At 44.4% G+C, this 21806-nt stretch overlaps 1 protein-coding gene across 4 annotated transcripts in view; it reads left to right on the top strand.

Moving 5' to 3' along the window:
- LOC147895459 (haloacid dehalogenase-like hydrolase family protein) overlaps nucleotides 1–21806 on the top strand; it is a 156703-nt gene that overhangs the window by 25053 nt on the left and 109844 nt on the right. For 2 of the 4 annotated variants that reach the window (XM_087383607.1, XM_087383608.1), the window contains exons 2-4: nucleotides 8390–8526; nucleotides 8934–9029; nucleotides 9246–9365. In XM_087383607.1, coding sequence (XP_087239733.1) covers nucleotides 8390–8526; nucleotides 8934–9029; nucleotides 9246–9365 — 353 coding nt within the window. The remainder of the gene's footprint in view (nucleotides 1–8389; nucleotides 8527–8933; nucleotides 9030–9245; nucleotides 9366–21806) is intronic. The other 2 variants (XM_087383609.1, XM_087383611.1) reach the window with 1 other exon arrangement.

Here is a 21806-nt window from a genome sequence, read left to right as displayed (position 1 = left end):
CCAGGATGTGGACTTGCAATTTGTCTGCTATCTCTACCATATATCAGGAGTGGATTCATGGCATTCAGGAAGAGAGAATTCTAAAGCAGCTCCCATATTTTCAGATTTGCAAAAGCCTTCTAGTCAGGGTCATCCAGATTTCAAATTGCATAATGGGCTGTTGTGGTGCCAAGACAGGATTTATTTAGTGCTAGACTCAAAATACCGCGAGTTGGTTTTGCAAGAAATGCACTCCTCTCCCATGGCTAGACATGCAGGTATCACTAAAACATATGAAAGAATCAAGCAGAGCTTTGCCTGGGAAGGCATGTGGAGAGATGTGGTTAAATATGTGGCTGAAGGCTTGCCTTTCCAACAGAATAAAGTGGACAGCAAATTACCTGCAGGTCTCTTGCAGCCATTACCCATTCCAGAGGGCAAATGGACGCACATAGCAATGGATTTCATCAGAGGATTGCCTTCTACAGAGAAGGGATGGGACAACATTTTTGTTGTGGTCGATAGAATGACAAAACAGGCCCATTTCATACCCACTAAGACCCGGTATTCAGCATCATAGGTTGCTTGCCAATTCATTGAGCATGTATTTAAGCATCATGGTTTCCCTCAGGAAATTGTCAGTGAACACATGCAAAATTTATGGGTCACTTTTGGCAGGAGATATTTACAGCAGTGGGTACTTTACTCACACCTAGCACTGCTTACCATCCTGAGACTGATGGATAGTCAGAAAGGGTAAACAAATGGGTGGAGGAATATTTGAGGCATTGTTGTCATGATACTTAGAAGGCTTGGGATAAATGGTTGTCACTTGCTGAATTTTGCTACAACAGTACCAAGCATCTCTCCATTGGCATGAGCCCGTTTGAGGCAATGCACGGATGCAAGGTTGGGATGCCTTCTTCAATTGCTGACATGGCTGTGTGAAAAATCAGCAAGCACAAAATGACTTGGAGAGGATGGATGCCCTTCTGCAACTGGCAAAAAAGAATATGCAAGATGCCCAAGCCAAGCAGAAGAAATATGCGGATGAACGCATGAGATTATGTGCATTTGCGTATCCATAAGAACCGTTATGCATCGCTGAAAGGTAATGCCAACACAAAGCTTGCTCATAAGTATTACGGTCCTTACAGGATCATCCGCAAGGTTGGAGAGGTAGCATATCAGTTGGTATTAGCTCAAAACTTGTCGGACTTGGCTGTTTAGAACCTACTCTTTAAGGGCTTTCCAATGGAATTTCTTTCCATTCCCATGTCCAAACCCCATCATGGTATATATCATTGGAAAGCCTTCAAAGAGTAGGTTCTAAACTGCCAAGTCCGACAAGTTTTGAGCTAATCTACAAAAAATTATCCATGCCCCCTTTTTTGAGAGAAAATTCTCAAGGGAAGTCCTTAGAGGGCCCCAAATAAGCTCCTAATTTCCCTAATGGTAACTCAATTAGGGCCAACAACTTGGGTGGATCTCAATGGACACTCTTGATGCTCTAATGATGGACACTCGGGTGGATCTCAATGGACACTCTTGATGCTCAAATTTCCCTAATGAGGCTTCTTAATACCGAGTACCTCCAAGATCCGTGATGTTTTCCATGTGTCTTTGCTGAAACCACATGTTGGATAGCATGTCCATGTTCTTCCAGAGCTGCCACCTATGGATGAAGAGGGCCACATCCTCTATGTTCCGGAGCGCATTGTGGGCTTCAGAGACCATGTACTGTGAAACAAGGCCTGCATAGAGTACCTTATCAAGTGGCGGGGACACCCTAAGGATGAAAATTTATGGCAGCCAGAAAGCATTGTCTAGGACCACCCCTATCTCCTACCGGATTGATTAGTAGTTGCTGTTTGCTGCACTTTTGGACAGCCATGCTGTGAAATTTTGAGGGCAAAATTCTATGGGAAGGGATGGCTGTAATGAAGGGGGAAAAAGGGCCAAGTTAGAGGTCCTTTAGGTGGAAATGTGGAGGGACTATCTAAGGCCCCATCTGCCCCCTACTATGCACTTTTTGATGTGACATCTAATTCCTATCTATGCCCTTCTCCTCCCTCGTACGTGCTGCCTACACACACACACACACTCTCTCTCTCTCTCTCTCCCCCAATCTCTCTCTATCTCTCTCTCTTTCCTTGTCCTTTCTCTCCCAACCTCTCTCTTCCTCTCCCTCTTCCCCCATTCCACGTTTCTCTCTCCTCCTCCTCCCTCCTCCAATCTGCCCCCTTGTCTCCCTTTATTGCAACGCACTTTTTCTTGCACTTGGAATGCGCTGCTGTCATGGAGGCTGAGTTAGAAGGCTTCCAGTTGAGCAGGGCATCTAATGAGCTCGTGGGTGGTTTGCATTAGCTCGTCAGTGAGCTTGGTTCAGCTTCGGGCTAGTGAAGAGGGCACGTAAGTCTTCTAGTGAATGCCCATGAGCATTGGGCTGGTTTATGAGGAGACTTGCTAGGCAGGGTGATCACAATGAATGCTTGTAGAGATTGTTTGTGATAGTAACAGCTCCCATGTTAAATGCAGGTGTTTGCACTGAGAATGGATGCCTATGGTCAGATGGGTGTTAGAGCAGAGCCCCGCAAGGCTAATGTGTTGAGATACTGATGCCAATTGAGAAAGGGAAGGGCATTGAATGTAGTAGGTTCAAATTCATTGTGTATCCTATTTGCTGGCTTTGGCTAGTAACATGTTCCGTGTGGGAATATGTTTTTGGTTTCTCCAAGAGATGGGTCACATGCAAGGAAGGGTTGCTAGGTAGACGTCACATCTTTGGTACAGCCTCATTGCTGAGTAGGCAGGGGTCAGGAATCCATGCTTGGAATGGGAAGTATCCCTGGAACTTCGAGAGGGATGGTATAGGTGTGGCTGCCATAGTGTTTGCTGTGTTGTGATGCCAGTTCTCTTATGGGAATCAAGTTGATGTATCAGGATATGCGCGACCCATAGGGTGAGAGACTATTGGTCATGGCAGTCCTGGTCAGAGGAGAAAGCTTGTGTATGCTTCCCTTTTTCTGCTTTGAGAAGATAGTTAGCTAAGTCGGCACTAGTGACAACTGTGGGGAACTGAGTGGCTGAGTGGGCTGCTAGTAACAGTTCCGGGCTGTGTGCAAGCTTCTTGGACTAGGGATGGAGACCTACTGTCAGTAGTGGTGAGAGCAGTGAACAATAAAGGCTATGCAGAGTATGTGGATGCTCAATGGGATGTGGAATGCCCCATTTGTAAGGAGGAATGTATCCTTTATGTAGCCTGGAATTCTGGCTCTCTCACTTAATTAAAGAAATACCGAAAGGGGCGCCAAGGTTTGGGGCCAATCTGTGTCTTTATCTTGCTGCAGGGGCACTCTAGCTCCCAATTTTCTGGCAATACTTTTGCTGAATTGTTAATGTAATAGTGTTGACTGGTTACTTGTTAGTTTTTACTGCCCTTTGATTTATTGAAGGCCGGTTTCACCCTAGGATATTCCAAACCTAAGCCTAGCTATGCTTTAACCGATGCCTCTTGGTAAGCTTTAAGTCCTAGCTAATCTCAGGCTAGTCCCTAGGTTTTCCATTCCCAGTACTAGACCCCGTAAGGTGCCAACTAAAAGTATTCTTAAAATATAAAAATATTGCAATATGCAAGCTATAACTTCTTAAGAAAGAACACAGCTCAGTTCCCTTCTTTAATGAAAGAACGACTGTTTTCTTCTTAGTTTTTTAGATGATTCGATTACGAGTTGTCTTAGTAAGGCTTTGCCCAAATGCTGCTCACATTTGGAGTACTTTGCCCTCAGAATTCGCTCTCTTTTGCTTGCATTGTAGGCCATCGTGCCATGGGGATATTTATTTCCAGGTATAGTTAGATTACACTTGTTTAGCCAAGCATTCACCTGTGGTGTTAATGCATTTCATTGGTTCAATGAACCATTCACAACATGTGAATTTTGTGGGCAGTTTATGAACTCTTTACAATGGCGTAGTGATGTATATGGGGTTCTTGCCAGTAGGATAAGCAACTATTTTCTATGGAGGTTTACCTCCTCATGGCTAAGAGATTTTTGGGGTTTCGTTATTGGGGAAGAGGTTCGTCTAGAAGAGATTGCTCCTAATACTTAGTGTGTGGGAATGCACGTGGTAGGCAGCAAGCCCAAGCGCAACAAGGAGCACCTGGTGCACTGACATGAGCAAAGAAGACGGGATGCTACAGATGCACAAGCCCTATCCTTGATTGCCTTATTTGTTAATAGGTCGATTACCTAATATCTTGAATCTTAGTGACATGATCTGAGGTGGAATCCCTTCATGTATGCCTACACAATTGAGTTGCCTTTTCAAAAATGACACTCCTGCCTCACTGCAAGGTTGATACATTGCCTTCAAAGTGGCCCAAGCATCTTCAAGGTCCAGCATGACCTTATATGTGCAGTTATGATACCTCTCAGGATTCATACTCATTCAGTGTGAATGAGAGTTTAGATTCATGGTATTTCGATAGTTGTGCATCTAGACACATTATGTCCTTAAAGTACTTTTTGCTAGGTTGTCATATGTCCCTATTGGCAAGAAAGTTTCTCGTGCCAACAATTCTTCTGAGCTTGTGAAAGGAATTGGGGAGATTGCTCACAGCTGCAGATGGCTGTGATCTCTGAATTTATGAAGTTCTTTTTGTCCCAGGGTTAAGAAGAACTTGCTTTTTGTCTCCTGTTTTACACAAAGAGGATATCTTGTTGGTTTTGAAGATGACAAACACATAGTTAGGGATAGAGAGTGATTGTGCCTTATGGTACTCTCTGTCAGGGTTTATATCAGCTTAAGGTGGTCACATGATTTTGCATTCTTGCATTGCTTCCTCTTCTACTTTTGCTATGCATTGCTTCCTCTTCTACATCAACTATGCATGATGCAGAGTTGTGGCATGCTAGGTATGGGCATGTCAATTATGGCAGCTTGATAGTTCTACAGAAATATCATATGGTTGATGCTTTGTTGAAATTGGAAGTTCCTCCCAAACATGTGTGAGGGTTTCATTTTGGGTAAGATGCAAGGTTATGCTTTTTCAAAAGATGGGACTATTCAGGCTGCTAAAAGATTGCAGCTAGTTGAGATGTATGCGGTTCAATGAGGATCTCTTCTCTATTTTGTTACTTTTATTGATGATTTCTCTAGTTTTGTTTCCACTCAGAAAAGAATTCAGATGTGCTTATGAATTTTCAGCATTTTGTTGCTATGGATGAAAATCAATGTGGTTGTAAAGTGTAGACCCTAAGTTTGGATAGAGGGGGGGATACATGTCCAATGATTTTAAATAATATTTGGCAGAAAAAGGCATTATACACCTCTCACTGTGCCATACACTCCACAACAGAACGGTGTGGCTGAAAGGAAAAATAGGTCACTCTTGAAACAAAGGGGCTGCCACATAAAATTTGGATGGAAGCTATAATGTGTGCCATTCATGTGTTGAAGTGGTGCCCAACCAAAGCTTTGCAGTCAATTGCACCTTTTGAGGCTTGGAATGGAAGAAAGTCAAAGTTATTTCCAGACATTTGGATACCCTAAGTATAGTCAAAGTTATTTCCAGTACCGGAAGATGTAGCGCTCCTCTATCTCAATTGCCATGGTGGGGTACAGCCTACAAGTCATGTCCTCCCCCGTAATCCCCTGCGGTCTCCCTATCTCCAATTGCAAGCGGTGTGATGATACTCTAAGCTAACAGATTGCGATATGCATGGCATGTGACATATGTTCGTTTAAGTGATTGGGCTTCTGAATGAAGCCATCATATTGTTAAAAGTAGAGCCTCATGGGAAACTCTTTTGGATCCAGCGATCTGATACATGTGTACATTTGAAGGAGTTCTGAGCAAATGAGTAGATTAGTGTCTTCCTTAATGAGAGATAGGAGTAGTGTGTTCCAAGCTATAGTCAAAGTACAAAGACGGTATATGTCAAAACCATGTGAAGTGAACTAGGGATGAGGCATGGATTCTATCTATATCTTTGCGTTTTTCCAAAACTTCTCCTCCACATGAGCCTTCGGAGGATTCCTCTAGATAGACCAGGCAACATGGCCATGCTCGGAGCCCACCACACCGTCCAGCAGTCCACCCCTAGAGAGGGCACTTGATAGACGTTTAAGACCCTAACTTAGAGGATCTTTGACACACAACAGCTCCAGATTTGAGAGATCATCCATAGATATAGGAGTCACCTACCATGGGCGATGGAGAACTTAGACAAAGAAGAGATAGTATGACAGTATAGTGTCTGCTGCATGTTTCGCCTTGTCACTCCACCACATGTATTTGGACACATTGACCTCATAATGTAATTCAAGTCTATAGACCCTTAGGGAGATGCTTTTGTTAGCTACACCTTTAAATTTATATGATTTTGACAGCTCCGACTTGAAACCAAATGTCACCTCTCAAACACACCAGACACGGTACGCAAGTACCGACGTCTCGTACATCGGAAGAAGCAAGCATTTCTTCGTCGAAATGAGGAGGAGCTGCTGCACATCTTGTACAGCAACAACTCTAAGGATTTTTGGCGGAGATTCCTTGAGCGTAGGTCTCCATCACCCCTCATCGACACGAGAGTCTGGCACACGTATGCACACCATCTTTATGATGTCCCACACCAGCCCACTGCAAATATCATACACACGTCGCCCACCACTTGCTCGTTGTTCACCAGAGGGGGAGTCAAGGACGCGGCATTGAAACTGCACAATGGCCGAGCTAAGGATCATGAGGGGCTATGCACTGAGTTTATCGCATATGGGATCGACACGTTAGCCCTGATCCTAGCAAAGCTATTCAATGACGTTGTTTGCCTTGGCTTTCCCAACACCTCGACACTCAACACCATCACCCCCATCCACAAGGGAGGGGATCCCATGGACCCGAGTAACTACAGGACTATCATGATTGGACATGTGATGTCCAAGATCTATGCAGGTGTATTGGATGCGTCGGTCAGCTTGTTCGCAGAGATGAGAGGGCTCAGAGCAGAGGGTCAGGCCGGTTTCAGGCGAGACCATGGGACTATGGATCACATACTCACACTCAGGAGTGTCATTGAGGAGGCCAGATTACGGAAGGAGAGGGTATATTGCTGCTTTGTGGATTTCCGCAAAGTCTTTGATACAGTACCTCGAGCTCGTCTCATCACATGCCTACAGACACTGGGATTTGATCAGGAGATCATCTGGGCAATCATGGCACTGTATGAGAGAGTCGCAGGCCAAGTTCGGACAGATGAGATCTTGAGTACCATAGGAGTCAAACAGGGTTGTCCCTTATCACCGACCCTGTTTGGCCTCTACATCGATGAGCTTGAGACTTTTACAGAGATTATTGTCTTCGTATTTCGGAGAAGGGATTCATCACACCACCGGGGTACACGGAGCTTCATATGCCTCACTCACTACGGATCTCCATCGGACTTTGGGTATCATCACACCGCCTCCGCATAGAGAGCGGCAGAGCAGAGGGGATTCCTAGGGAGCATTGCTTATGCATATTGTGCGATTGTCGAGAGGTCGAGTCGGAGGAGCATTTTATTTTCAGGTGCCTAGTGTACTACGAGATCTGAGGTCGCTACCACTACCTCTTCAGAGACAGCTCCGGGCTCCTTTCTAGATTCCTCGCCTACCCAGATCAGAGATGCCTCGCGGCCTTCATTCACGAGGGGGTTCCGACACAGAGAGTACTTACTGAGGCGATGGGGCTTGGCCACATCATCAGACACCTCTCAAGGCAGGATCACAGAGTTCTTCGCATCGAGTGACATTGATCGTCTAGTCTCTAGCTGTAGACGTGACAAAGACCCCGACCCACACAAATCACTCTGGGGGACCTCCCGTCATTGTTTAGACCCGGGATACGTCCCACGGGAGTCACGGTGGCTCTGGTCTTGTGTTGAGCCTCGTCCAGGAAACCATGATGTACAACACCCCTTGACGGGCATCAGCGTCCCATCACCGGCTATGCACTAGCTAGGGCGACATGACATACGGAGGATTGTGCTCCGCTCCAGTCCTTTTCTTTTCATTGTTACATCCATATGTATTTGATTTGATTATGTATGATCAGTTTTAGGATTCAGCATGGGTGATGATGCTCGTTTTAGTAGCTCCATCCTTACTGTGATTTGTATTAGGTTTTCTTTTAGTCTCATAGACCATCGGTCTTCTGAAGACTCTAATAAAATTTATTTCTTTCTTTCTTTCTCTTTTTGGTGTGTCTATTCAACTACATTAATTGCAAAATATTCCTAGAGTCATAGTTAAGTGTTTTGGCTGGTTCATCCAATATGAAAGACATTAAGAGTAGTATGACTTTCACTGGAAAATTCGTATTATAGCTTATATAATTGGTAATTAAACATTTGGCTGTCTTGTGGCTCAATAGGTGTTCAGAAAGAGAGGATGTTACCTGATGATATGTACATATTGGATGCGGATGGTAATATCTTGTCTGCTCCATCGCCCAAGCCTGCACCTCATAAAGCTCCAAAATGCAGCGAATGTGCTCCCTTGTTTATGAAGGTATCTTCTTTCAAGGTGCTAGCTAAATATGAAACCTTTTAAGCAGTATTTGATTCCTATCATTCTATCAAAGTCACCATTCAAAATTTGATAACCTCACCTAGGTAATTCCTATACTTTCTTTTATTCAGTCTTTATTCCTCTGTACTATTATCAAACAGAATGTCCACACGTTTTTCTTGCTGTTGTGCCCCCCCATACATCAAAATTGTTGATTGGTTAATTGCACACAACTGGCTATATTGCAAAAAGTTTTGGAGAGTTGGGTTGATTGTACTACCGAGTGCACATGAACATCTTCAAATAAAAAATTTACATCTCAGAACAGTTTGGATGTTTTGCAGAAAAGCACTAAAAGATGAGGTTTTTGAATGTAAGAAATCTAACTTTTATCCTTTCTTGTTCAGGCATATAAAATGCGAAATGCAGGAGCTGTTATTCATAGTCATGGATTAGAGACATGCTTAGCAACAATGATCAACCCTTCAGCAAATGAGTTTCGTGTAGGTGGCAAAATTTTGCCTGATTTTTAATTTCAAAAGAGAACTGTTAGGCTTTAGATTTGATAGAGATGTGCTGTTTTTTAATATGTTTTTATATGTTTATAATGCTATTATTTTTGCAGCCATTGTCTTTACAGATCTATTGAAGGCTTTCAAATTTTTGCTGACTGTCGCTTTTTATGTATGCTTACATTTGTTGTTTCGGGGCTCTCTTAGATCACACATATGGAGATGATCAAAGGCATTATTGGTCATGGGTACCATGATGAACTTGTTGTGCCAATAATCGAAAATACTCCTCGTGAATATGAATTAACAGATTCACTTGCAAAAGCGGTATGCCTTCATATATTTTGATGCACACTTTCCATGTGTAGAATTTCAGGGGGAGTATCATTTATTGTATTTTCTGGTGGTTGCCATTTCTTTCTTATTGTGTTATGAAAAGGATGGTTTGTTCTTTTGTCTTTTAGGGGAGAGGATCATAGTCCTTGTATTTTCTGGTGGGGTTTATGGCATTTCTTTCTTATTGTGCTATGGAAAGGATGGTATGTGCCATCCTTTAGGAGCACTGTGAAGTGTTATGTTTGTGTGTGTCTTTGTGTGCGTGTGAACAGATATATATGCGTAAAATAGATTATATGGCATTCACCTGTTGGGAGCTTCTTCTTGAGGGGACATGGAGGGATAGTCAGCATATTTATGTTACAGATCACCTTTGTTAGAATTCATTTGGAAAAGAGGCTTGGACCCTTGTTTGCACTCTAGGATGAATGTGACGTCCTGAATTTGGAAGATTTAGAATAATCTAGAAAGATATAGAAATTTTCAAGAAGCAGCATAATATTCTAGGGTTGAGTCAACAAGAACTTAGTACGAAGGCCTTTGTATAAATGGATCGCTCAAGTATGTGTGGGTGTGTGGATTTGTATGTGTGAGAAGGATATGTTTATACTATGGTCTACACCCATTGTTGGGCGTTGATGATGTCGGTGGGGATATCATAGTAGCTAGTCCCTGCTATGCATGGAGTTTACAGTTTTCAACCTTATGAGTGACTATCATGAGACTGAAACTGCACTATGTGTTGTGCTTTTAGAGGATGAGTGTGAAGGATTTTGGGCGACAGAGACTCCATGAACTCCGTATGCAAAGAGATAGAGGGACCAAGGAATTGCAGGCTAAGGCGCAATGGATTGTGACCTGCATCGATGATGGTTGTCCTGAAGGAGTTAGACAATTGATGCTTGCTGCAGATGTTCGTCAATCACTGATCTTCTGCTTTGTGAGGGAAGAGAAGTTATCCTAAAGGAATCGAAAGCCTCTTTGACATGGTTGTGATCTTATGTTGATTTGATCGCGGGAGATTTCTGAATACTGATAGAGAGGGAGAGGAGGAGTCGCTGTTGCAGCTTTGCAGGAATATGAGCTGTTGTTCTTGATGGAAGCTCAGGAGTGTGGGCTGTGGGTTCATAGTATTTAGAGTCTGACTGTTTTCTGAGTTTTGGGGGGAAGTTCAGTTCTAAGTTCAGTCTGTTTCGGGCTGTGTAGTCTTTTGTCTCTCTTTGAGTTTGTGTGATCCATGTTCAGTCAGTTTTTTTTTGTGGGGGTTTGTCTCGGTGCCTATTACAAAGACACATACTTTGGAATTTGGTTCATAAGCTCATCATCTACGAGCCCACATTGCAGCTGATCCCTATGAAGTCTCAGCTATCTGACGTGGTGAAGTACATAATTCTTGGTTGTCTTTCCTTTTTTTTTTCTTACCATCTTTTTTGGCGATCCTGCTAGGGACATGAGGAGTTTTGAATTGAGATTGGGTACTCAAGACAGAGTGGCCCAGAAGATTGGCTGGGAAATGTTGCTTAAATTTCTGTGTGGTTAGGGATTGAAACTATGAAGACAAAGCCTCGCATGAGAGTGATTCATCGTGAGTTATGTGGGGAGTGTGGACACAGGAGAGATAGATGCCTTGATGTTGAACTTCGGGTGATACGTCTCCGTGCTAAGGTTCAAAAGGCTTTGAAAGTGATTGGTCTTAGGAAGAAGAATGTCAGTCAGATGCAGGGTAAGTTTTCTTTAGTAGAGTGATTATTTTCGTTTTCTTCCCAAAAGAGGTTGGGTGGTATTTCTGGTTGGAAGTGTGTTTGAGTTAAGTTAGCCAAGAGGAGAGATGGCTCATCAATTCAATTTCTTCCCATTCGAAAGTACAAAAAAGATTCCTTTCTGCCAATTCTGAATTGCACCTACCTTCCTCAACCACGGTCTTCCAAGAATCAAAGGATAAGCTCCCAACCCCGCAGGCATCACATGACAATCCACTCAACATGAAACACTGAATGCCTCAACCTCCAGACCACTATCCCTAAAGTCTTCACCTTGGAGTGGTTTGCCATTCTGATGTGATAACTAGAGGAGCGGGATATCTTCAGTCCTTATCTCTCCACACAAGCCTGAGTAATCACACAAATCTGTTCACCCCCATCTATATCGATGTGGTAAGCAAGGCTGAAGTTTTAGATTCAGCAAGTGAAGAGGAAGAGAGAAGCGAAACCAGCAGTGAGGATGAGAGTTTGGTGACTTCAGAAAGTGTTGAAGGAACAATAGCATTGGTGGATTTGGTAGATGAGGATTCACAGGTGGATTTTGTGGGGGCAGCAGGGTTCGGTGAGGAAGAGGTGGATAGGTTTAAGGTTATCGAGGATTTAATGCAGCCCAAATGTTCTCAAGAATCAACCTAGGTGTTGATTGAGCAATCATTGAATCCTGATCTCAATGTTGAGGAGAAAGAAGAATATTTGAAGATGTTGCAGAAATACCCCAATTTGTTTATCACCTCTTATGAGGAGATCAGGGGATTTAAAGGGAAGCCTATGAGGATTGAGCTGAAGGAAGGTGCCAAACCTGTTTTTCAAAAAATAAGGAGATTAAGCCCGGAACAGAGAGATGTGCTGAAGGAAGAGGTAGATAAGCTTCTTAAGTGATAATAATGTTGGTCAATTAAATCCTAAGAAGACTCAGTTAGCTCAGACCAGCATTAAAATATTGGGACATATTGTATTTGAGAATGGGATGATTGAGCCAGATCCAGGTAAAGTAAAAGCTTTAGTTATGCTGTCCTCTCGTGAGAATACCAAGCAGTTGCATACCTTTCTCCAGAAGGTGAAGTATCTATCGAGATTTATCTCAGATTTTATATCCTCTTCAGCAGGTGGTAAAATCCGAGCCTCTGAAATGGATGACAGAGAGTGAAGAGGTGTTTGAGGTAGTTAAGGAATCCTTGACTCATATTTCAAGTGTAAAGCCTCTAGATTATTCCAAGACTTTTTATGTGAATCCGTCTGTAGGACCAGATGCTATTGGTGCTATTCTTTTGCAGTAGGGAGAGGGTTTCAGATATATGAGGCCAGTCTATTATGCGAGTAGGGTGAAGAGTGAATTAGAAAGGAAGTATTTAGCGGCTGAATTGGTCCTGGCTAGCCTCTTGTATGTCTGTAGGAGATTTCGGTCTTATCTATTGTCTAGGCCTTTTGTGGTTCTCACCTCATGTTCACTATTGCCTCATATGTTGAATAGTACAAACATCTCCAGGAGCATGTTTAAATGGATAGTAGTTACATGAGTACTCTTTTACCTTCTTGGTTGAGAACTCTACCAGAGCTTCCTTGGCTGATCTCCTCACCTGTAAGGAAGGACCTATTTTAGTTGAAGATGTGGAGAAGAATACTGACATGAATGAAGAAAAAATACTAGAGGATGCATTTGTTTTACACTTTGATGGATCTTACAAAAAAGTTTAAATAAAAGTGCAGGAGGAATTGTCATTTATGATCCTGGAGGAAATGAGATTCGGAAAATGGGAATTCAGCTTGAAGCCAGCAGTAATAATGAAGCTGAATATGTAGCCCTCTTCGAAGGTTTGAAAGTATGCATTAGTCTGGGTATTAAGAGACTCATGATTAAGGGAGACTCTGTTGGTTGTGAAGCAAATTTTAGGTGTCTGGAAGGTTAAGCATGTTCATTTGAAGGGATGGATAAGTGCGGTGAAGAAACTGTTAAATCGATTGGATGCCTGGACACTCCAGCATATTGAAAGAGGTAAAAATGTAAATGCACATGATGCTGCGCAGGAAATTACAGCAGCTTATGTTGATGCAGTAGGAGTGCAAGAGCCCTTATACAAAGGAAGGGAGACATAAGCTTGTGAGGAAAGCTTCCTGTTAACTAGTAAAGTGCCTGAAGAAGTTCCGAAACAAAGAAAATACAGATTTATTAAAAGCTGTACTTATTATTGTCTGATAGATGATGTTCTTTACATGAAAGGGGCTGATCTGGTGCTCAGAAGAATTCCCTGGCATGAGGAAGTTTTTCATATTCTACAAGCTAATCATGAGGGAGTATGTGGAGGACATTTTGCTTTCAAAATCATGCTGAGGAAAATACTTACAGAAGGATATGTGTGGCCATCCCTCCAGAGAGACGTAAGACATTGGTGTAGGTCATGCCTACAGTGTCAGCAAATGAGTAAGAGGATCTTACATCCAGAACTCAGAAATATCATGCTTGCTTATAATATTTTTGAGAAATGGGGAATAGATGCCATTGGTCCTCTACCCATGACAGCCAGGGGAAATTGTCATATGCTGATAGCTGTGGATTATTTGACGAGATGGGCTGAAGCACGAGCAATACGGGCTGTCAATGCGAAATCTGTATGTAAATTAGTGTATGAGGATATTTGCTGTAGATTTGGTGTGCCACTGGAGTTGCTTTCTAATAGAGGTCCAGGTTTCAGGAGTGATTTGATGGATTTATTATGTGGAAAGGTGAAGATTAAACACAGATATGCAAGTCCCTATTACCCTGAATGTAAATGGGATGAATGAAAAATTTAATGGTGTGTGTACTAATATCATGGGAAAGATCATGAGAACCTATGAGAAGGAGTGGGATCTTGCTTTGCACTTGGCTTTATGGGCTTACAAAGTTGCAATAAAAGAAGGCACCCAGTTTTCACCATTTCATCTTGTTACGGGAAAGAAGCTCTATTACCCTTGGAAGTATAAATTCCTGCATTACAGATGTTAATGAAGATAAACGAGGATTCAAATTCTACTTTTCAGAACCGGTTATTGGATTTGCAGGAAGCACAACTAGACAGACAAAAGGCGATGGAACATTATGCTTTAATTCAAGAGGAGAATCAGATACGTGTTGACTGGCTCGTGATATATATGTCGCCCTGCTTTCCCAACGGACTCACAGTCATAGCCCTCCAAGGTTAGACAATAAAAGTCGAGCGACAGCCTCGCTATCAGATTTCAACGTCGCTTGCTTTTGCGCAACGTTCGTCCACCTTTTCGATAACCAGCGCTCTGATACCAAATGATATGAACTTCCTACTTACTACAGCAGATCACGGGAGTAGCACCACAGAATATCCTCCCAGCCAAATCCTTGCTAGAGCGTGAGAGCTCTTAGAGAAAAAAAATCATGTAAAGGTCCATTCTCCTTCTCTCACTAACTCCAGCAAGCCCCATCTCCCTAGATGGATCTAGATGCCACATGTCATCATCATAGGGCCTTTCCTAATGCATCTTTTCACCCCTCTCTTGGGATACTTTAATTTCCTTTGCCCCTAGGCACATTGCTTGCATTAGGCCCTTAGTCTTAGATCCACCTAGTTTGGTGCTATCAGCCCTCACCTAGGACCTTGACATTAATTCCCTCCCGATCATTTACATGAAGCGCAAACAAATATATTACAAACGTAGATCCTTAAGGGAAATGTCGACTGATTCTTCCGAGGTCATGCCACCTCAGCTAGAGCGTAACAATGTAATGAAGGGGGGAAATGGGCTAATTTAGAGGCCCTTTAGAGGGATTTTAGGTGGGACATGTGGAGGGACTATATAAGTCTCCATCCACCACTCATTGTATACCTTTTGATGTGACATCTAGTCCTATCTACTCCCTCCTCCCTCCTACGTGCTGCCTACTCTCTTTCCCAATCTCTCTCTATCTCTCTCTTTCCCTCACTTTTCCTCTCTCTCATCCTCTCCCTCTACCCCTTCCTCTCTTTCTTCCCCTTTATCTCTCTCCCTCCTACCAATTCTACTCCTTTCTCTAATTTTCCCTTCCTCCTTTCATTGCAATTGGTATCAGAGCTCTGACCCTGACACCTTTGCTTTTCCCATTTCACCTATTGAAATGGTGTTGCAGAGCATTGAACCTGACGACAATTTGCTAAAGAGAGAACTACAGAAGAAAAGATTGGTCTTTTGTTGTGCGTCAATGATAATCGATGATTGCAGCTAGGACACGAAGTCTTGGTTAACAGAAGTTAGCGACGCAACAAGCCAACATCAGAGGCCCCGCGCGTCAACGATTTGCGCTACCACCTAGTAACTTTGCACGAACGGACCAAGCAATGCCTAAAAGACCACCACTACATCTAGCTCTTGTTTGCTTCAAGCGATATCAAATGGGAGCACATCAGCTCCACTCAAATCTGGCACAGACCGAATAATCCATCGCATGTGGCGTAGGGAATGAATCGTCAATGGGAACATCGCCTGCCACCTATTGTTGAATTTGGAAGCCCATGAATCTGCATCTGCTCTTGCTGTCGCCTATCCGCCGTTGTGCAAAATGGGCCGCCATCCATCGCCCTTCGTTGATGCTGCTTAGCATCCCCGTCATTGATAGGAGCCCAGCCCGTTCCGTCTAGCCCAAACGTATCTAAGCCAGGCCCATTCCGTCCATCGCCTATTGCTGATCACCCATGCAACGCCCTCGCCTCTGCTCGTTGCTGCTTGTCCTCGCCGCCTTGCAAACCTTAGCCTACAAGGTTCTCTACCTAGGTGAGACTAATAGGCGGTTAGTTGGTTGGTTAGGTTAGTAGTTAGGGTGTGGTCTGGTTAGTTAGGTTGATACTTGGTTAACTGAATTGTGTTGAGTTAAATTAGGACCTAGGTTAGTTTGAGTAAGTGGGAGTCAGGTTAGGTCAATCTAACTGGGGTTGGATTAAGTTAGGTTTGGTTAGGTTAAAACTAAGTCAGTGTCCTAACGGTTGTAGCTGCCCTAGGTTAGTTGTACTAGTCCTAGAGTGACTTAGGGAAACCCCCCCCCCCCCCCCCCCCCCCCCCAATCTGCCATTGCCCCATTCTTAGGGATCACATCTGCCATTGCTATGTAGGATAAGGGTAAGCAGCCCGCACCCTAGCATGGGGATCAGTCAGATAGCCATGATGAGTTCTTGGGCCCACGCAGAGGGTTTATGGCTGATGCATGCAGTGCCTATGAGCATGTACCCTAGCATGGGGATTATACTGATTTGGGTGATGCTTTTTCTGTGCCGCAGAGCACTTTCTTGACAGATAACCAGCCACCTTTTGGCTCACAGTTTCCTGCTTCTATCCAGGCTGGGCCGTCTATATTGGGTCGACCTTTGGGTATGCATTCGTTTAGTACTGCACCCGTGAGCGTGCTTGGATCTGGTTTTGGGTTATAGGGCAGCTGGGAAAGAGGTCAGTCCTCTTCTCAGGCTTTTACCGCACCATCTTTTCAGAGGGATGTCTTTGGAAGGCAGACCCAGCCAGGGCTGCATGTTTCTATGGCTCCGTTAGTGAACACCTTTAGTCAAACACAGCCCGTGCATCAGGCTGGTGGTGTTACTACGCAGCAGAATGCTGTAAATGGGCAGCAAGTGACCACATACGATATGCTCTCAGATGCCTTACGCTCTTACAGAGTCTTGCCTGAGGAAGTGTAGGATGAGATGCCCTTTCCTCCATATGTGAGCCTTAAGTGTGAGGATGCCCGACATTCTGGTGGGTACAATAAGCAGTATGCTGCCAAGGATGTGAAGGATAAGCTCTCGGTGCATAAGTTTAAAGGGGACACTCACACTCCCAATGAGTTGGAGGAGTGGCTCACGAAGCTGGAAGACTGTTTCCGCTTCCCAAGTGTGATGAGGAGCACATCATTTTTGCAGGTATGCATATGCATGACTATGCTCACACATGGTGGCCTCCAAACCTAAGTGGGAGGTTGTATCTATATTTCTAGTTTCACATTTAGACATCTTCTTTTTTACTTCTTTAAAAGGGAATTCTTTACAAATGACTTGCTTTGGCATAGAGGAAATATGAATTCAACAAGTTTTTATACAAGATGGGTTGGTATACAGAAAAATGTTCCCTATATAGAATAAATGATCATGTTACCTAGACGTTCCTTAGCAAGGTCCATCTCAAGACTTAAGGATTTAAGATTATTACTTTCTCAACCCAATATGACCACCTATTTATTGACATAAATATTCTGACTAATTACAAAAGGAGAGGGATCAAGTAGGTGAACCCAAACTAAAAATTTTGTAGACTCGGGACCATCAAGTGACAAGAAGGGGCCCCAACTCTCCAAATACATTGTTAGATTTCTTGTCAGCAACAATCCTAGCTTCTCATTGAGAGAGCCATTTCTGAGTTCTCAAGTAGGAAGACCGTTTGGCCTTTTTGTAGGAGTCAAATGTAGGTTACAATAAACTATCCATGAGCTTCTCACAAAATTTGCCTTGTCTCTCTATCTTTTGTGTCACCGTCACCTCTTGATGTCTCTCTATGATGTTCCATCTCGATCAACTAGAGACTATTGTAAACCTAATCATGAAAATGGATCAAGTAAGAAAGTCGCACAAAACTATGCCCCTCCTGAAAATGGCACTAGTATTATCCATGAATCTCGAAGTAGACTTGGCAAGAACATAAGAAGTGCTCCTCTATCTCTACCTCCTCCAATGTGCATAACTTGTAAACCCATTGCTCTCTAGGTGTGCTCGTGGCTTTCCATGCCTCAATCTTGAGGTGGTGAGACAAGACCAACATCTTCCCAGTGGTAATCCTTAGTGCATGTGAGACTCATCTGTCCTCCAAGTATTGGGGCCTAACAATCACTCCATCCTCTGTTACTCTCAAGACTAATCATGATAGAATTAGATCTTGGTGGGGAACTCATGCCCCCCCCCCCCCCCCTTAAGTTCATGACATATAGAGCTGGAGTAGATCCAACCATATGACACAATTGATCTCATAGTTCTTGATTTGTATCAGCCTTTTGATGTGGATTGTGATGCCTGTGGAGAGTGTTGGGGCTGTATTGCACCAGAATGGTCAAGCAATCCACAATTGGCCTTAGTTGATAAATTTTCATGATGTACAAAGCTTTTTGGGTCTATGTTCGTGCCATAGACGGTTCATATGTCATTTTGCTGAGATTGCTTCACCCCTTTATGCATTGCAGAAGAAGGGAATGCCTTTTAGATGGGTGGAAGAAAAAATTGTAGCATTTGCAATGCTGAAAGAAAAGCTCACTTCGGATCCAACGTTGATCATGCTAGATATCCGGAAAGCTTTTGCTGTCCAGTGTGATGCATGTGAAAAGAATGGTCTTGGTGCAGTTATCATGCAGGATGGACGGGTTGTTACCTATGAGAGTAGAATTTTGCAAGATGCTGAGAAAGAAAGAAAGAAAGAAAGTTTATTAAAGTCTTCGGAAGACCGATGGGTCTATGAGACTGTGAAAATCCTTATACAACGAGCTGTGGTAGTGGAGCTACTAAACGAGAATCCATACCAATGCAAAATGCAAAAATGCAGAATGGCAGTACAACATAGTCATGTCGATGGTCGACTATATATCAATCTCAGCATCATCATCCCGAGCAACAGCAAGATATCAGGATGGATGAGGCAGTGGAGGCATGAAGTTGGCAATAGAGTGCTGTCGGCCACTCAGAGGTGCGGTCCTGGCACGTCTCCTGGTCGTAGCTCTGCGTCTAACCAGGGCTATTTTGACCTCCGTCGGTCGGGCTCCGACTCTAAACAAGGAGGGGATGTCTCCAAGTGTGATCTGTGTGTCGACCCTCTGTTTGAGCTGTCGGGTCATGGGCTCTGGGTCACAGTCATGTCCAGGCCTCGTCTTGTTGGGGTCCATGTGATCTAGCTGAAAGAACTCCGTGATAGAGCTCTGAGAGGGATCAACCGAGGAAGAAGTCTGCTTCTGTCTCCGTGCTCGGAGTATCCTCTCGCGGTGTCTAAGTGCCTCATGAATGAAACCTCCCAAACACCGCTGGTCTGGGTAGGAGAAAGAAAGAAAGAAAGAAAGAAATTTTATTACAGTCTTCGGAAGACCGATGGGTCTATGAGACTGAAAGAAAACCTGATACAAATCACAGTAAGGATGGAGCTACTGAAATGAGCATCATCACCCATGCTGAATCCTAAGTCTGATCATACATAATCAAATCAAATACATTTGGATGTAACAATGAAAAGAAAAGGACTGGAGCGGAGCATAATCCTCCGTATGTGATGTCGCCCTAGCTGGTGCATAGCTGATGATGGGATGCTCGTGCCCTTCAAGGGGTGGTGTACGTCTTGGTCTCCTAGACGAGGCTCGACGCAAGACCAGAGCCACTGTGACTCCCGTGGGACGTATTCCGGGTCTAAACAATGACGGGAGGTCCCCAAGAGTGCTCTGTGTGTCCCCTCGATGTCTCGTGTGTCGTACTGCGGTCGTCGGGTCGGGGTCTCTGTCACGTGTGCGGCTACGGATTGGATGATCAATGTCACTCGATGGGAAGAACTCTGTGATCTTGCTCTGAGACGTGTCTGATGATGTGGCCAAGCCCCGTCGCCTGAGTAAGTACTCTCTGTGTCGGACCCCCTCGTGAATGAAGGCCACGAGGCATCTCTGATCTGGGTAGGTGAGGAATCTGGAACGGAGCCCGGAGCTGTCTCTGAAGAGGTAGTGGTAGCGACCTTGGATCTCGTAGTACACTGGGCACCTGAAAATAACATGCTCCTTCGACTCGACCTCTTGACAGTCGCACAATATGCATAAGCGATGCTCCCTAGGAATCCCCTCTGCTCTGCTGCTCTCTATGTGAAGGCGGTGTGATGATACCCGAAACTGTCCGATGGAGATCCGTAGTGAGCGAGGCATATGAAGCTCAGTGTACCCCGGTGGTGTGATGAATCCCTCCTCCGAAATACGAAGACAATAATCTCTGTAGAAACTCAGCTTCACTGGAAGCTCCGTCGGCTCCAACCAGGTCCTAAAGGTGTGTAGCTGCAAGAGATCCTCACGAATGACCTGGTTGGTGTGTGGCCCGAGCGGGATGGTGGGTGGGAGTACGGAGGGGCGTCTAAAATGTACTGAAAAGGAGGTATCCTATCGATGTGGAACCCTAGTCTCACAAACCATATGTGAGTTCGTGCATACCAGCATTGCTCGTCTCCCTCTGCTGCCAACCTCATGGAGGAATCGAGAGCCAATCATGGCAACCTCTGTCTCCCTGATGTGCAGTTCCCATATGATCTAACCCGGTGTAGATATATAATGGTCTGAAAGGCTGCATCTAGCTGGAGTGGAGAAGCACCAAATTCGGCCTAAATGATGTGATGTGGTACAGACGGTATCCCTCGGATCATCAGTGAGAGCATGAGGATCTGCAGGCGCTCCACCTGTGTCCACTCTATCTCTGACATGTCAGGCCCCCAACAAGGGCTGCCATACATACCGGTTGGTCGGACCAAGGAGTGGAAGAGAAGCGCCTTGGTCCGAGGGTCCTGGAAGTGGGAGTGGAAGCATTGTCTCTCTAGCCGAGCTAGTGAGGCGTATCCCTTGCTCAGTCTGGCCTACATCGCTGGTCTCATCATGAAGATCGGGTCGGAGAAGATGACCCCCAAGTAAGTGTATGAGGATACGATCTCAACTGGTGACCCTCCGAAAGTAAAAATAAACTGCTTCCATTGCATGTTTGCTCGAGAGGTGTTAAAGATGATGACCTTGGTCTTGCCAAGGTTGACCTCCAAATCATGGGATAAACAAAAAGGCTGTAGTGCATCCAGTTGTCGCTGGAGCCCCTCGGGTGTGGACGACAAGAGTGCCATGTCATCTGCATAAAGAAGAATCCTGATGATGATCCTGGCAAGTGAGCAACCGGTCCCTCCAAACGCCCCCATGAAAGTCTCAAGCTCATCAATGTAGAGGCCAAATAGGGTCGGTGATAAGGGACAACCTTGTTTGACTCCTATGGTACTCAAGATCTCATCTATCCAACCTGCGCCTATCCGAACTCGACTGCGACTCTCTCATACAGTGCCATGACTCCCCAGATGATCTCTTGATTAAATCCCAGTGTCTGTAGGCTTGTGATGAGACGAGCTCGAGGTACTGTGTTAAAGGCTTTGCGGAAATCTACAAAGCAGCAATATACCCTCTCCTTCCGTGATCTGGTCTCCTCAATGACACTCTTGAGTGTGAGTATGTGATCCATAGTCCCATGGTCTCCCTTGAAACCGGCCTGACCCTCTGCTATGAGCCCTCTCATCTCTGCGAACAGGCTGACCGACACATCCAATACAGTTGCATAGATGTTGGACATCACATGTCCAATCATGATAGTCCTGTAGTCACTCGGGTCCATGGGATCCCTTGCGTTGTGGATGGGGGTGATGGTGTTGAGTCTCCTGGTGCGAGGGAAGCCAAGGCAAACATCGTCATTGAATAGCTTTGCTAGGATCGTGGCTAACGTGTTGATCCCATATGTGATAAACTCAATGCATAGCCCCTCGTGATCCTTAGCTCGGCCATTGTGTAGTTTCAATGTCGCGTCCTTGACTCCTCCTCTGGTGAACAATGAGCAAGTGGTGGGGCGACGCGTGTATGAGATCTGCAGTGGGCTGGTGTGGGACATCATAAAGATGGTGT

This window comes from Dipteris shenzhenensis, chromosome 13 (assembly GCF_047967505.1).
Source record: "Dipteris shenzhenensis isolate YYH24624 ecotype China chromosome 13, Dip_SZ_1.0, whole genome shotgun sequence".
NCBI lineage: Eukaryota > Viridiplantae > Streptophyta > Polypodiopsida > Gleicheniales > Dipteridaceae > Dipteris > Dipteris shenzhenensis.
This window is presented reverse-complemented; position numbering and strand designations above follow the sequence as displayed.